Source organism: Aethina tumida, chromosome 5, assembly GCF_024364675.1.
Source record: "Aethina tumida isolate Nest 87 chromosome 5, icAetTumi1.1, whole genome shotgun sequence".
NCBI classification, from domain to species: domain Eukaryota; kingdom Metazoa; phylum Arthropoda; class Insecta; order Coleoptera; family Nitidulidae; genus Aethina; species Aethina tumida.
The window spans coordinates 3706204-3723672 of NC_065439.1; the positions used below are offsets into that span (position 1 = coordinate 3706204).

A 17469-nucleotide genomic window follows, 5' to 3' on the forward strand; every position below is an offset into this window, starting at 1 on the left:
AAAAGCCGCTGAAGAACAAAATAACAGTTAGGATGTTTGTGTATGTTAAACACGGACGTTAAATAATTATACACATGTTCAGGATATTTGAAAAATTTAAGGAGGGGATTTAATTCCAATTGGATTACTATTAAAAACGTAATTATGGGAAAATTTCTATTTTATCGGCAAATTTTTGTGGTATTTCAAATTTATTCAAATGGTAATTATTGTACTATAAATATTCCAAATGTCCAGTTTAGATTTCCTCGTATTTTGCTTAATAATTATTTGGAATTTCACAAATTTATTATTTCTTTTAATGTAAAATGTTAATTTTTTCCTTAAAAACATTTTATTTTATACATTTTATATGAACAATCAATGTTTTATATTGCACACTTAAATATTTTTATTTTACTCCAAATAATTCTTAATGTATGATTATTTTTTTTATTTATTAGTTTTTTAGTGAAAAATATTAATGATTTCATAAAAAAACATTTTATTTTGAACATTTTATAAAAATATTTATATATTTTTTAATATTTATTTTACTCCAAATAATTCTTAATTTATGATTATTTTTTATTTATTTATTGTTTTTTAGTGTAAAATATTAATGATTTCATAAAAAACATTTTATTTTGAACATTTTATAAAAATATTTAATGTTTTCTATTGTACATCTAAATATTTTTATTTTACTCCAAATAATTCTTCATTTATGATTATTTTTTATTTATTTATTAGTTTTTTAGTGTAAAATATTAATGATTTCATAAAAAAACATTTTATTCTGGACATTTTATAAAAATATTTAATGTTTTCTATTGTACATGTAAATATTTTTATTTTACTCCAAATAATTCTTAATTTATGATTATTTTTTATTTATTTATTAGTTTTTGAGTGTAAAATGTTAAAAATTTCATAAAAAAACATTTTATTTTGAACATTATATAAAAATATTTAATGTTTTCTATTGTACATCTAAATATTTTTATTTTACTCCAAATAATCCTTAATTTATGATTATTTTTTATTTATTTATTAGTTTTTTAGTGTAAAATATTAATGATTTCATAAAAAAACATTTTATTTTGAACATTTTATAAAAATATTTAATGTTTTCTGTTGTACATCTAAATATTTTTATTTTACTCCAAATAATTCTTAATTTATGATTATTTTTTATTTATTTATTAGTTTTTTAGTGTAAAATATTAATGATTTCATAAAAAAAACATTTTATTCTGAACATTTTATAAAAATATTTAATGTTTTCTATTGTACATCTAAATATTTTTATTTTACTCCAAATAATTCTTAATTTATGATTATTTTTTATTTATTTATTAGTTTTTGAGTGTAAAATGTTAAAAATTTCATAAAAAAACATTTTATTTTGAACATTATATAAAAATATTTAATGTTTTCTATTGTACATCTAAATATTTTTATTTTACTCCAAATAATCCTTAATTTATGATTATTTTTTATTTATTTATTAGTTTTTTAGTGTAAAATATTAATGATTTCATAAAAAAACATTTTATTTTGAACATTTTATAAAAATATTTAATGTTTTCTGTTGTACATCTAAATATTTTTATTTTACTCCAAATAATTCTTAATTTATGATTATTTTTTTATTTATTTATTAGTTTTTTAGTGTAAAATATTAATGATTTCATAAAAAAACATTTTATTCTGAACATTTTATAAAAATATTTAATGTTTTCTACTGTACATCTAAATATTTTTATTTTACTCCAAATAATTCTTAATTTATGATTATTTTTTATTTATTTATTAGTTTTTGAGTGTAAAATGTTAAAAATTTCATAAAAAAACATTTTATTTTGAACATTTTATAAAAATATTTAATATTCTCTATTGTACATCTAAATATTTTTATTTTACTCCAAATAATCCTTAATTTATGATTATTTTTTATTTATTTATTAGTTTTTTAGTGTAAAATATTAATGATTTCATAAAAAAACATTTAATTTTGAACATTTTATAAAAATATTTAATGTTTTCAGTTGTACATCTAAATATTTTTATTTTACTCCAAATAATTCTTAATTTATGATTATTTTTTTATTTATTTATTAGTTTTTTAGTGTAAAATATTAATGATTTCATAAAAAAAACATTTTATTCTGAACATTTTATAAAAATATTTAATGTTTTCTATTGTACATCTAAATATTTTTATTTTACTCCAAATAATTCTTAATTTATGATTATTTTTTATTTATTTATTAGTTTTTGAGTGTAAAATGTTAAAAATTTCATAAAAAAACATTTTATTTTGAACATTTTATAAAAATATTTAATATTCTCTATTGTACATCTAAATATTTTTATTTTACTCCAAATAATCCTTAATTTATGATTATTTTTTATTTATTTATTAGTTTTTTAGTGTAAAATATTAATGATTTCATAAAAAAACATTTTATTTTGAACATTTTATAAAAATATTTAATGTTTTCTGTTGTACATCTAAATATTTTTATTTTACTCCAAATAATTCTTAATTTATGATTATTTTTTATTTATTTATTAGTTTTTTAGTGTAAAATATTAATGATTTCATAAAAAACATTTTATTTTGAAAAATTAATGATTAAATATTTTATTTGAAGGCCTTTCATAATTATAAAACATTGAAACTATGGAGTATAGGTACTGAAGATTAAAATTATCAATTAATAAATTTATGATTTGACGTAATTTGTTGTAAGTTAAGTATTCATTTATTATATTCTACGTACTTTTGTTATACTCTTACGCATTTCACATTCTACGTGAGTCATGGGTAATTTAAGCTTTTATCAGGCAATTTTCGTATTGACTAATTACTTACAGTAGTACTAATTTTCAGTATGTTTTCCTGTTCACCTTATTCACACAATCATGTTTAGGAACAAAAAGAAGGGTGGAAATTAAACATGGAATATGTGAGAAACATTTTGAAGAATAATTTATTACATCAGTACCACATTCCACGTGTCCAAGTACTTCTAAAGTAGTTTATTAATGTCTCTTACATACTTTGGTCCAAGGTTCTTCCAATTACTGTCTCTAAATCTTTTTTTACAATGATATAAAGGTATAGGATCAAAATACTCCACGTGAAGTACTTAAAGGGTGATTTTAACATCAGTTTTGGTTTAAAGTACTCATTGTCAGTCCTCAGACTTGAACTTTCCGGGGTATATCTTCATAAAATCATATAAGTACAACACTCCAGTGGAAGATTTAAGAGTTGTGGAAGTGGAAGAGTTGGTACTTCAATGATGATAAAGGTTAGAAGCCTCCATTCCACCTCTTCCAGTAAGAAAATATAATTGAAAATATAGTTTTAATGCTTAAATAGATTGTGTTAATTATTTTCGATAATTTTTTCATATTTATTAGAGTCATGTCAACAACCAGTGAAGTAAAAACATCGGTTTCACTTTACCTTACTTACCATTCTTTTAATCGTTTTGATTTTCTACTAATTATGAATAAAGGCGCGCACGCCAATTACCAACATCCTACAGATGAAAACCCGATGAACCAATATATAATTTTACTCCCATCGGTAAAATTTCATCCGGCGATTTTCATAAATTCGAAAATGGTCAGCAAAAAACGGCGGTACGAAAGAGAAATAAAACGGGTACGCCGACAATGGACAAGATTCGTCTGTCTGTGGATGATTTAACTTTCTTTCCCGTGTAAAGCAGGTTAATATGTTAACGTAACTTGCTGTGCGTTGACTTTTTGCCTGCCGGACACAAGAACAGTTATCCGTTTGTTACTCCCGTCAATATCTCAACTCCCAGACGTGCTCACCCAATCTTTAATTACAAAAATATTATTGGATTATTATAAATGCAAATAAAAACGAAGTTTTATGCTTTATCATTTGTTTGAAATACTCTAAAAAGTTGTTTAGAATGGAACTATTGTATCTAAATCATTTCAGCCACATTACAATCTACACTTAAGGACAATAACTATTAATCTTACTATTTACTAAAAGCAATTAAATGACCTACTTTAGTAACTGCAATTAATATTAAAAACTCCAACAAAAAAAAAACTAGACAGTTGTGTGTTAAAATATTCGAGATGACATCATTATTTATTTGACATGGTTATTTAAAAGTAATTTTGTAGTATTAGTTTGATTCACTTTAAGTTAATGTACTGTTAGTAAACGAAGGTAAATCAGGAAGAGATTATAAAATAAGAAAGTTTACTATGGAAAATGCAATAAAACCATTAGTAAAACGCTATTGTTTCCCGACAAATTATCAACATGTAAAATTCTTGAAACATAATTTTATGCATTACAATTATTTCTTGCATGTTACAACATTTTTTTTATTTATTACTCAGAAAATACTTATTTTAACTTCTTATCTTAAAGTTATATTTATTTGCTCAGAAAATACTTTTTCTGTATTTTCTAATTTAGGTTAGGTTAGGTTATGTTTACTTATTTTTGGACACAAATATATATATTAATATTTTTATTTTTGTATAACAATTTTCGTGTATTATTATATTTATTAATTTAAATGTTTGGAAAATACTTTTTTCTGAATTTTTAACATAGGTTAGGTTATGTTAATTTAAATGTTTGAAAATACTTTTTCTGTATTTTTATATAGGTTAGGTTAGGTTCATCTTTTTTTGTACATACATATACCTAATTAATTTTTTTTATTTTAAATAAACAAATTATAAACAATTTGAGTGTATTATTATATTTATTAATTTAAATGTTTGGAAAATACTTTTTTCTGTTTCTTTTTTTAATATAGGTTTATTTATTTTTGAACATACATATACCTAATTAATTATATTTTTATTTTCAATAAACAAATTATAAATAATTTGAGTGTATTATTATATTTATTAATTTAAATGAAAAATACTTTCTTCTGTTTTTTTTAATATAGATTAGGTTATGTTTATTTATTTTTGGATATAAATATACCTAATTATTTATATTTTAATTTTTGTATAAACAAATTATAAACAATTTGAGTGTATTATTATATTTATTAATTTAAGTGTTTGGAAAATACTTTTCTCTGTATTTTTAATACAAGTTGGGTTAGGTTATGTTATTTTTATTTATTTTTACAATTTATTTATATTTTTGAGTAAACAAATTGTAAATAATTTGTATTTATTAATTTAAATGTTTGGAAAATACTTTTTCTATATTTTTTAATATAGGTTAGGTTATGTTAGGTTAAATTAGGTTAGATATTTATTTTTAGACATAAATTTACCCATTTATTTATATTTTTATTTTTATATAAACAATTATAAACAATTTATATTAGTATTATATTTATTTTAATAATTTAGATACTTTTCCTGCATTTTTTAAGTATTAATTTTATATTTTGGAGTTAAATTATTAATTAATTATTTTACGATAAAACCCAAACATTTTGAAAAACATAAATTAAGTAAGTGTGAATAAAAACCTGTGTAAATTAGGAAATCAATTATTTAAGTAATAAAACCCGCTGTTAATAAATTAATTGCTTAGAAATCACTTTTTCCCTTTTTTTAGCCATTTCAATTAGGTTATATCGAATTTAAAAAATGTGCACATGACATGAAACACAAACTGTAAAACTGCTAAAAAGCATTTTAATTTGTACGCTGTTTTACGTGCAATTAATATTTCCGAATTTCGGCCGAAAAGACATTAAATAGTATGGCTTATTAATGTTTATTTACCACTTTAAATTCCCGTTTCGGAATTAAGCGATAATACTTCACTAATTATAATTTTATCGTTTCGAGTAAATAGTTATTGTTAATAAGTAGACGCAGTATATTACTTAATTGCAGGTAGATAAAATTTTCCTTCTAATGAGCACTTAATAAATATAATTTTATCGGAATTTTTACATGTCGATTTTAGAAAAAACTAACTGCACATATACAAGGTGATCAAATTATTATTTTTTAAATAAACCAACTCACTTTCACACTATTAAAATGATTAAAAAATTAATAATTTAATAAAAAAGTACAAAAAAATTAGTTAATTTTAATTTCAACATTCAGTGGCGTAGAAAATAGGGGGGGAAAGGGGGGCCCCCTAAAAAATCTACGCTACTGTATCATTATGGAAAAAGTTTATTAAATTATTTGTAATATTTTAAGGGGGCACCTTAGATAAAAATTTTATTCAGATTTTATTTCTTATTGAACGTACTCAGTTGTTATTAAATTTTAACCCCCTATTTTAGAACCACCTTGTATAAATTCACCATTTCGGATTTCCTGTAACGCTTACCATATTTTTTGAATGTTTTCAGGAGTAAATTTATTAGATAAGACAAAGGTAAAGTAGTTGAAATAATCAAATAATAAATAGGTAAAGGGTTTATTTGTTAAACCACCCTCTTGAGAACACTATAAACTTTTCAGAAACCAAAGATATATAGATATATATTTAAAATATACCTTTGAAACACTTCGAAGTACTTGACATTAATGTGATTATTAAAAAGTAAGCCACAGAATCGCTGAGTTATTTTTGTGGGCCAAATTGTATGGAAAATTATTTGGCCCACCATGTCATTGGTATCCCTTTCCATCTTCAATCTAATGGGTTTCGGATAAGTAAAAGCACTTGCTACACGTCCAAATGTAGGAACATGCTCACTTTTGTATATGAAAGCATGGCGTGTAGCAGGTTGCTTTCAGTTGTGTATTAGTATTTGTTGGAGAAAGGTGAAATAACATCGAGCCACTTTGGACAGTCGGTACCATTTCTACTTCAGTTGTTTGTTTCGTTTTTAGTTCTTTAGTTAGTTTTTAGTCATAGGTGAGTACAACACTTTTAATAATTTTAATAGTTTTACTAAGTATTTTACTAATGTGCATTAGTTTATATTTTTATTCAAATAATAAACCATACTTTTAATTTTTTAATCCTTACAAATTGCCTAAAATATTTTAAATTTATTTAAATATTTTTTCCAAATTTTTATATTCATCTAATTTTATTTTATTAAATAAATTAATAAAAATAATTTATTTTTTATTTAATTTCTATTAAATTATTGTAATTTCATAAAATTTCTCTTTATTATTTTAAAATTAATTTATTACTTTTATAAATTTACTTCTTTATTAATTACTTAGGGGTAAAATTTAATTAAAATTTATAAAATATATTTATTTATTTTTTTAAATAATTTTATAAAAAAATAAAACAAAATTTACTTATTTATTATTTATGATTATAATTATTAAAAGGTTAATTACTTAGGGACCAAATTTAATACTTTAATTATAAATTGGTTTTGATAATAATATTTTAAGCCATATAATTATTTCTTTTTAATAATTTATAAAAATAATTTTTACTTATTTATTATTTAAGATTATAATTATCAAAAGTTTAATTAATTAGGGACCTCTTAAGGTCAAATTTGATTATAAATTAGTTTTAATAAAATTTTTTACAATATATTTATTTCTATTTAATAATTTATAATAAAATCAAACTTTCATTTAGATTTTTATTATTTAAGATTATAACTATTAAAAGATTAATTACTCAGGGACCAAATATAATACTTAAAAAGGTCACATTTAATTATAAATTAGCTTTGATAAAATTTAATAATATTTTATACCATATATTTATTTCTTTTTAATAATTTATAAAAAAATTAAACCTTCACATAGTTATTTATTATTTAGGATTATAATTATTAAAAGTTTAATTACTTAGGGACCAAATTTATTACTTAATTTAATAAAATTTTGTACCATATATTTATTTCTTTTTAATAATTTATAAAAAATTTACCCTTCATTTAGTTATTTATTATTTATGTTGATATTTATTAAAATATTAATTACTTAGGGACTACATTTAATACTTAAGAGGTCACATTTGGTCATAAATTAGTTTTGATAAAATTTAATAAAATTTTGTATCATATATTTATTTCTTTTTAATAATTTATAAAAAAAATAAACCTTCACTTAGTTTTTTATTATTTATGTTGATATTAAAATTAAATAAAATTGAGTAATAATTTTTCAATTATTTTATAAATAATTTGTGTATTTATTACACACTATTATAAATATTAATAAATTTAATTATATCTACTTAACTAAAGAGTACCATTTAATAAATAAGGTGTTTTAAAATTATTTAATATTAAATTGAGCTGATTAACTATTAACTAATTTAAATATTAAATAGCAGTAACTTTTTAGAGGAAGTATTTATCTAATTTACGACGTTTCACACAATTTCATTGTCAAATACTTTCTTGTAATAATTATGCATAACATAAACCACTAATTTTAATTATTGAATAATTCTAAATGGGCACGTTAAACGTACATTTTTTCTGTACACCTAAGTAATTATTTATTGTAAAAGTGCATAATTTTTTATCGGGGTCATTGAACGTATTTTGCTGACGAATCTCGATGATCATATGACATTAAGGAATTTAATCAAAATTATAATTTTTTACTCATATAATTAATTTTAATTTGGGTCAGATTAATTTAATGGAAAATAATTTGCCAATAATCACTGTTGTTGTTAACTTACGTCCACAATTATTTATTTTTTTTTTTTTTCATAATTTAATTACTTTTTTTATTGAGTAATAATCTGTTATCTTTTATAGCTTTAAACAATATGGCATTTATGTTGTAACTTTTAACGTAAAATTAAAATTAGCAATTTTAATTGATTTTAATAAATAAATTTTATTTAGTTGTTTAGTACTTCAAGACTTTCTCAAACAATATCAATTAAAAGTGATTAAGGTGTGAAATTACACTCACAGCTCAAGTTTCTTATCATTTTAATGTATTTGGTTGTTTTACTAAACAAGTTGTGTTCAAGCTTTCTACACAACTTAATCCCTTTATAGAAATATTAAAAATGAAACAGAAAAATCTTAGTTGGACTTTAATAGCTGCAATGACCTTATAAAATACCTTAAAGTTCAATAGAAACTAACTAAACGATTGTCAACCTGTTGTGCAGCCAATTTCTCTTTCCTTCCAAAACCAGATGGTTTTCATTTCCACTAATGGATTAAAAATCAATTCAATAAATCCCCAATCACCACAACTGAGTCGGCAATTAACGGAGACGAGCCGCATTGAACGGCTGAAAGAAAGTTCGAATAATTCATGTTGTTTAGAAGAGCAAATTGCGGTCATCGTTTTTAACGTGAAGGGAAAATGGTACCGGCCACACTGCCGTTGAAAACGAAACGGAATTCGCTTGGCCTCATTTAAGCCGACCGTGTCTCGAACCACACATTTCATGTTACAGGTTAAGATGTCTTCCCTCATGCACTTAGTGGTGGAGAACTACAACGAGCTGCTCGAGTCAAAAAAAGGTACCATCATGCCTCTTTCCTTAGTTTTATTGCTAATTATTTGACGTGTTTTAGACCCCCTGGTGGACTCGTGGCTGTTCATGCAGTCCCCCGTTCCAGTAACAACGATTCTAGTCATCTATTTGTACTTCGTGTTAAAGCTAGGGCCTCAGTTGATGAAGAACAGGGAGGCGTTCAACTTAAAGTACGTGATGATCGCCTACAACGCCTACCAAGTGCTGTTCAGCACGTGGCTTTGTGCGCAGGCGTTCAAAGTCAAGAACGCCGTACCGTACTTGCTCAACCACACCTGCAAGAACCCGGCTCCCAACAAGGAGTTTCAGGACGCAGTAAGTTACTCCAAAGGGCTAATTTTTGGGTTACTATACGTTGTTTTGTTGTTGTAGCTGGCCTGTGGTGCCTGGTGGTACTTCTTTTCCAAAATTGTGGAGCTGCTGGACACCGTCTTCTTTGTATTAAGGAAGAAACAGTCGCAGGTGACCTTTCTGCACGTCTACCACCACGGGGTCACCATGTTCTTCTCTTGGGGCTACCTCAAGTTCTTGCCGGGTAAGTGAAACACTAAAAGTCTGACCTTATTGTTGTCCACGCACTGTTTCCTTCACAAACCATTGTATTTTATTAATAAGGTGAGCAAGGAGTGGTGATTGGCTTCCTGAACTCCATGGTGCACATAGTGATGTACTTCTACTACTTCCTGGCGGCCCTAGGACCCAAGTACCAGAAGTACCTGTGGTGGAAGAAGTACATGACTTGGATCCAACTGGTGAGCACAAGAAAGTTTGATTAATAAAAAGGAGAAATTGCATTCGTGACGCTTAACGTAATGAATTGTGCACACACGCATCTAAAAATTTTCTAATTGCTTCCACAGACACAATTCTGCATCATGCTGGCCTACCTGGTGTTCGTAATTGCGATGGACTGCAAGTTGCCGAAGGCGCTGACGTTCTTCTTCGTCGGCAACGTGGTGATCTTCCTGTACCTATTCACCGACTTCTACAGAAAAGCCTACAACAAGAAACCAAAGAGGGGGGCCGAAACGACGGTCAAAACTACTAAGGTTCACTAGAGAACAAACTATTAGTGAGATATGTGCATTTATGTATGAATGAGTTTAGTATTTATTACAAAATTACCTTTAGTTTGTTTTGTATATTTTTAACCTAAAAACAACGTTTTGGAGGATTGAGGTTAGGTTAGTTAAAGGACTAAGAAGCAAAGGATTTACTTTGTGGTCCAATATTTACTTTACTTCTTACCCCCTTGATGATGATGATGATAATGATGATGATGTTACCTTTAGTTATGACCCATTGAGTCGACGTTGAAAGGAGGGCATCCATTTCTTGTTTTTGTAGCTAAATTTGCTCTGCTTTTTTGTCTGTTCTACCTCAATGAATTTTTATATTCTTCGTTATATTAATGAATAAGTTTACAGTTATATATTTTTTAAATGATGACAGGCTGAACAGAATTGAAAGGTATCCATTGTTATGATAATATAATAAGCATTAATAATTTATTTGTATTGTTTTGTACATATATATTTTGCTTGTGTAAATATCGGCAATAAATGTATGGTCATGACACAAAATGCTTTTTCTTACACACCTCACATTAAAAACCACTGTTTGTGTTGTTAAATATTGTTTATTAAATAAATATAATAATTAAATATATTTATAAATACTCTACTTAGCCTTCACTTTGTTCTTTCCAGCATCTTGGTTGTTATTATAAGCCTTTTTGTAAAAGTCGTTGAATAAGTGGTAGAAGAATATGGAGTTGGGTAAGGTGAACAAAAGGGTCCATTTGGGGAAGCCACAGTCATAAAATAGTAGTTGCGCATTGTGTAAGAATATCATACAAAATTGTGCCTGAAACAACCCATCACTAACTCACAATCATCAAACCTCGTTTGGGGGTACGTACCATTTGCATTGTGGTGATGTACTTCTTCCACCACAAGTACTTCTGCACTTTAGGTCCTAGGGCTGCCAGTAAGTAGTAGGAGTACATAATAATGTGGACGAAGCAGTTGATCAACCCCACGAAAGTGCCATGCCCACCTGGTATGTACTTGGCGGTACCCCAGGATATCAACATCATGCCACAGTGGTGGTAGATGTGCAGAAAGGTTATTTGTCGGTCGTTCTTCCTCAGGACGAAGAACACCGTGTCCAGTAGCTCAGTTATTTTGCTCAAGAAGTACAGGTACACACCTCTGGCCACCTATTAATGAAAGTTTAAGTATTTGAAGGATTAGGCAAGGTCGTACCCTTACCCTCATAGCCCTGGGTGACCGCGAGTAGTCGACTGGCTGGCACGTCCAGTTGTAGTGCCTCCAAGCTGCATCAATTGCCTACAACAAACAACTAAGTAGTACCTGGTTGTGTTATCTTAGTTTATAAGTAGTACCTCGTAAAATATGTAGGTGCTAGCAATGACTTGGAAAATATTGTACACTAATAATATCTTTTTGAGGTTGTATGGCTTCCTGTCTTTCATGTAGTTGGGCCCCCATTTCAGGACGAACAGCAGGTAGACAGCAAATATGGAAAGCACTGGAATTGGGTCTGCCAGGAGGGGCCATTCGCTGGATCTGGGATCTTAAACCAAAATTAATTTATTAATGAACAAAAATCAAAATTGTTTTATTGGTGATATGCATGAATGGTACGACATATTAATTATGTTAATTTATTACTTAAAGACGTTTTATTTCGTTGATTGTTTCGGTCTAAAATATTTCAAATTCTAATTTTAAACGAGTTGAATGACACTGATTTCGGGTTAATCCAAGACAATTGATTGGTGGGTACCACTTTTAATGTTAATGTAAATTACAATAAGAAATAGAAATTAAATAAATTAAAATCTATTTTTAGACATGTTTTATGGATCCTTTTACCTTTTATACTCAAATTTCAAAAAATTGAAGGAAATATTTCCAATTTTTTGAGAATTATTTGAATTAATATTCCCCTTTGTTCATTTCTTATTGATTATTTCTGCATATTTTGTGTTTGATATTGTTATTTTACTCTAATTTTTATCATATTAATTAACGTTAACTTCCATTTTATTACTTTATTTTATTCCTAAAGGTTTTAATAAATTACTCAACGTGTAATAATTAATTTTAACACTTTACTTCAAAACCTACACATTTTTTTCAAATTATTGTTGACTCATCCTTTATTGTTATGTACATTTTCCTCAATGATATTTAATTTTTTTATTGAAAAATTAATGCTCAATATGAAGATAATTAAGAAAAATAAAATGTTGCCACTCTCCCCTAATAATAATTACATTTATTTTTGTTCAATTTTTAGTTTTTAATATTAAAATATTAAAATGGTACTTACCAGCAAGATCCTTAAACAGATAATCCCAATAACTGAACGTTTGATTTTGGGAGTCCAGGGTTGCCATTTCTACACTCTACCCAGCCAACTTACCAAGCTACAAACTGAACGAAATGGTCTAAAAATTAATTTATACGTATTAGAATCTTATTATGGAGTCCATATTTTAGCATAATTCACGAATTAGAAGCACGTTTTGTTACATACTTGCTACAAGTACGTCATGACATAGTAAACGCAAATTGATAAATCAAAATATCAAATCGAATCAGAATTTCATTTTGAGGTACCATTGAAAAATTACAGAAATGTTGAGTCATTAGGTTAAACTTTGATGGGGAGTTAACCATTGGACCAGCTACATTCACAGAGTAAATTAATAAAAGATCAATTATTTATTAAATAATATAATATAACCAATTTTATCAATTGGCAATTTTTTAATTCTATTTTCCCTTGGTGAAAATTTACTTAAAGTTTAGTAAAAGCCAGTTGCTTGTTCTATTATTTGGTATTAATGTAGGTTGAACTAGCTGAACCCACTGAATTAATGTTATTGTCTGTTTGTTTTTGATTTTTATGCATTTGAAATGATAAGAAAACCCAATGAAACAATTCACTTGAACTTAACACACATGTGGATAATTATGGTAATCATTTGAACCTATTAAATAAAATTGGAACATTGAGCCTAGTAACTCATCCTGGTGCTAGCTTCAGTTATGAAGTACTCTCAAGAAATTGACACCAAATACATTCACTTAAAAAGAATAAGTAATTTTAATCCATTTAAGTAAAAATAGTTTGGTGGTACCATCAGAGTATCAGTGGTGGTACTCCTGGTGAAAAAGGACAAGAAAAAGTTAGTTCGTAAGTACACCTTCTTCATTGATTTGATAAGAGATAAGATTTTAATAAGATTAGTCTTCTTTCAACTACATTAAGATGAAGAAGTACCCAAGAAATTTAGTGACATCTTAAGACTAACAAATTTTGATTACTTTTTAAGATTTTTGTTTACCCAATAATGAATAAAACTCATTCATCACCCCTAGACAATTTATTGAACATCAAGCTTAGCATGGGAGAATCTTCCAGACGCCTTCTAAAGGATGGTACCCCTTGTTCTCCCACGTAAAGACGTGTCGCCTGTTCTTGTCGCGTTTAAGTCTGTTGTCTCCAGGATAAAAGTATTCACCATTGAAGTGCCTAATGAAAACGTTATCGTTGTCGGGTATCGGTACTAAGTACCATCTGATTGTATCCTTGTCGTCTATAACGGAGGAGGTGTACACGTCCCTTCTGGACTGCACAACATCGTTACTCACACGCATATATTCTTGGTACTCAAACGATTTAATGCTGAAAGTATTTTCTTCGTCGTCGTTGAGGGATATTTCCCAGAAGTTTTGGGTGTTGGGTGGTATACCTAGTGGAGATGCTGGCCCCCAAGTGAAAACATGTCTGGTGTCTTTCAATAACTGCCTTCTCATTGGATACAAATACTCTTTATAATACACACTGTCGATGCAAACTCTCGGTGCAAACAGGGCGGTTTTGAGGGAGTCTGGAAACGTGTTATTTATGTGTACAAGATCATTTATGAAGTCTTCTTTAAGCGAAGCATCCTTTGACATCTCATCCACTCGTTTAATGAGGTAAATTACAAGAGAGGATGGTTTTTCCTTTGCTTTCAAATCGTCACAGATCACCTTCAAGGCTGCAATCTTCTGATCAAACGTGGCTAACATGTCCAGGAACTCGTGTATGAAGTACTCAAAGTCAGTGGTTAAACTACTTGAAAATGCTTGTACTAAGCTGCTAAATTCACTTTTGTCGAAAGCCCATACATCACTAATGATTTCACTAAGTTTTTTATCAAATCTTTTGTTTTTGACAGCTTCTAAGACGCTCTTCGTCTCTTCCTCCAACAAAGACTTTTTGCATTCATCTAGTAAACCAGTCGCTTTGTCTTTAACTTCCTGAGGTACCTCGGATTGGGAAGTTATTTTTAGTAAACTACGAATGATCTGTCTCATATTTACTTTATACATACAAGATTCAGATGTATCTTGCTTCCTGTATAGGAAGGCCAACATGTCCACACTCTGAGACAAGTCTTGGATATAATTAGCGAAGCTTAGTATCGTATGAAAATTACTTTGATCGTTGTCCAACAACTTTTCGATTGAACTGTGTCTAACTTCTTGATCTAATAAATTCATGTCCTCTTCAGCTTCGTCAAACTGATAGTGGGCTATGTCTTCTGAAAATTTCAATGCTAGATCATCGGGGTCGGTGTAGGGGACATCACAGTTCATGGCTAATGACAAATGAAGTGTCATCAGGAGTATTAAATATTTGTCCATCATTTCAAATCTGTAATGCAAAATTAATTGTGTATTGACTTTTGAGTCAGAGGGTGCCCTTAATTATTACAAAAATTTATTTATTTATTTAATTTTATTAATTTAATTAACTTATTTAATTTATTTAATATTTATATAATTTAGTTAATTAATTTATTTAATTTTTTTTAATTTATTTAATAAATTTAATTTATTTTATTTAATTTTAAATTGATTTTTTTTATAAAATTTAATTTATTTAATTAATTTATTTAATTTATTTAGTTTATTTAATAATTTATTTAATTTATTTAATTTACTTAATTAATTTTTTAATTTATTTAATATATTTAATTAATTTATTTAATTTACCTAATTAATTTTTTTTTATTTATTTAATATTTTTAACTAATTTATTAATTTATTTAATTAATTAAATTTATTTAATAAATTTTTATAATTTATTCAATTAATTTATTTAATTTACTTAATTAATTTATTTAATTTATTTATTTGATTTATTTAATTTATTTATTTAATTTAGTTATTTAATTTATTTAATTAATTTATTTATTTTAGTTGATTTATTAAATTTATTTAATTAATTTATTTAAGTTATTTAATTAATTTAATTTTTTTAATTAATTTAATTTATATTATTTAATTGTAAATTTATTTTTTTTTTTACAAAATTGTTCACACAATAATATTTTTAAGGTAGAATTCCTTTTTAAATATTATAAATTATATATTAATTTATTTAATATAATTTAGTTAATTTATTTTATGTTATTTAATTTTTTTATAAATTTTTATATTGTAAAAAAGAAAATATTTAAATCAAATTGATTAACTTCCTTTATAAAATTTTTTAATATTATTCAAAGGAACCAATGAATCGTTAAGAACAACATAACAATTTTTAATTTCAAATAATATTAATTTACATACTGTTTTCCCTTAAAAATTGTCATCTGATTTAATGATAAAGTACTTAATAAAATTACAAATAGAAAATTATTATTCTATATAAAAAAATGTGTCACTGAAATGAATTATTCAATTTCGAATTAAATGGTATAATTATAAATAAATGTTTTACTAACCTTGATGTTCAAAAAACTGCACAAATATCCACTTCATTTGATAAAAAGTGATGTCAAGTTACCAAGTTACCTGACTATCAATAAATATTCAATTCAAATAAAAAAATTAAAATAAAAAACGTAATAAAACTTTATACTAATTTAAAAAATAACTATAAAAAATAATTGGAAGGTGAGTTAAAATGTGTTTTCATTGATAGTCTGTAAACTTACAGTGCATTTTAATTTTTTTATTTAATTTATTAATATTAAACTACATTTCTATTGGTAATAAGATTTTCTAATTAACATTTTGCCATTATTATTGAATGAAATACTTTTGAACGTGTCGTTTTAATTAGCATTTTGGCATAGAAGTAATTATAATACAATGTTCAATTAACGTAAATGACACAGCAACAGAAATTGATTAGTTTGCAGAAAGAGAGTGAATGTTCCACCGGTCCAAAGTAAACTCCAATAACATCAAAACCGTACGAGTAACGAGTAAATGGGGTAAGAATTATAAATTTACTTCAAAAAAGCTGAAGTCTAGTTGATACCGATTTAATTCAAGTGGGTACTCACGTGCTTCATTTTGCCTAAAGTCTTAATCCATTTGGTAAGTCACAAAAACTTTCAGGCACATCCCCAATTTTTCAGCGAATGTCAACCAAATACAGCACAAACCAAACACAAAATGGAGTGTCGCACGAATATTATCGGAAACGTTATATCAAACCGCCCTACTCCCGACTAAAAACTTTCGTTCATTATGAAAGAAATGGACTCAACAATTGCTTCGAGATTTCCTTAATTTTATAAAACCGTTTGCGTAACGTGATGGCTTAAATGACCTGAACAATCCAATGGCTAATCTACAATAATATGTATTGTTTTATGTTTCCTTATTGCTTAAATAATTTAAATTGACAAAGCTCTTCAAGTGTACATTTTATGGTTTACTAAAGGTTAATTACAAAACTGATTATGTTAATCAAACTACACCATAAAACGGAATTAGTTGAGTGCAATTAGATGGTTGCAGTTACTTCACTCTTTTGATTGTTTAAAATTGTGTAAACAATCATTACTATATATTAGATTGAACCCGGACTAAAACATGTTTAAAATAAAATTACATTCAATTAAATTTAACTAATTGGATGGATGAACCTAATTAATAAATTAACTGGATTATGTTACATGTGTTAACTAATACTCAGTTTTTTAATGAACCAATTAATGG

At 25.9% G+C, this 17469-nt stretch overlaps 3 protein-coding genes across 3 annotated transcripts; 1 reads left to right on the forward strand and 2 right to left on the reverse strand.

Annotated features, from left to right (window-relative positions):
* The first annotated feature begins 6724 nt into the window (after positions 1–6724).
* Positions 6725–11010, forward strand: LOC109607681 (elongation of very long chain fatty acids protein). Its single transcript, XM_020024155.2, has 6 exons — positions 6725–6850; positions 9347–9413; positions 9468–9742; positions 9800–9962; positions 10043–10179; positions 10288–11010. Exons 2-6 carry the CDS (start codon positions 9353–9355, stop codon positions 10483–10485), a joined length of 834 nt encoding a protein of 277 aa, XP_019879714.1. The 5' UTR covers positions 6725–6850; positions 9347–9352; the 3' UTR covers positions 10486–11010.
* A 36-nt stretch (positions 11011–11046) lies between these two features.
* LOC109598777 (elongation of very long chain fatty acids protein) lies at positions 11047–12911 on the reverse strand. The gene is made up of 5 exons (XM_020014700.2): positions 12788–12911; positions 11835–12025; positions 11701–11778; positions 11349–11648; positions 11047–11293 (listed from the first exon to the last, which is right to left on the reverse strand). The coding sequence occupies exons 1-5, from the start codon at positions 12852–12854 to the stop codon at positions 11108–11110; spliced, it is 822 nt and encodes a 273-aa protein (XP_019870259.2). The 5' UTR covers positions 12855–12911; the 3' UTR covers positions 11047–11107.
* A 921-nt stretch (positions 12912–13832) lies between these two features.
* Positions 13833–16326, reverse strand: LOC109598774 (uncharacterized). Its single transcript, XM_020014697.2, has 2 exons — positions 16242–16326; positions 13833–15166 (listed from the first exon to the last, which is right to left on the reverse strand). The coding sequence occupies exon 2, from the start codon at positions 15157–15159 to the stop codon at positions 13864–13866; it is 1296 nt and encodes a 431-aa protein (XP_019870256.1). The 5' UTR covers positions 15160–15166; positions 16242–16326; the 3' UTR covers positions 13833–13863.
* Between the last annotated feature and the right edge of the window lie 1143 nt (positions 16327–17469).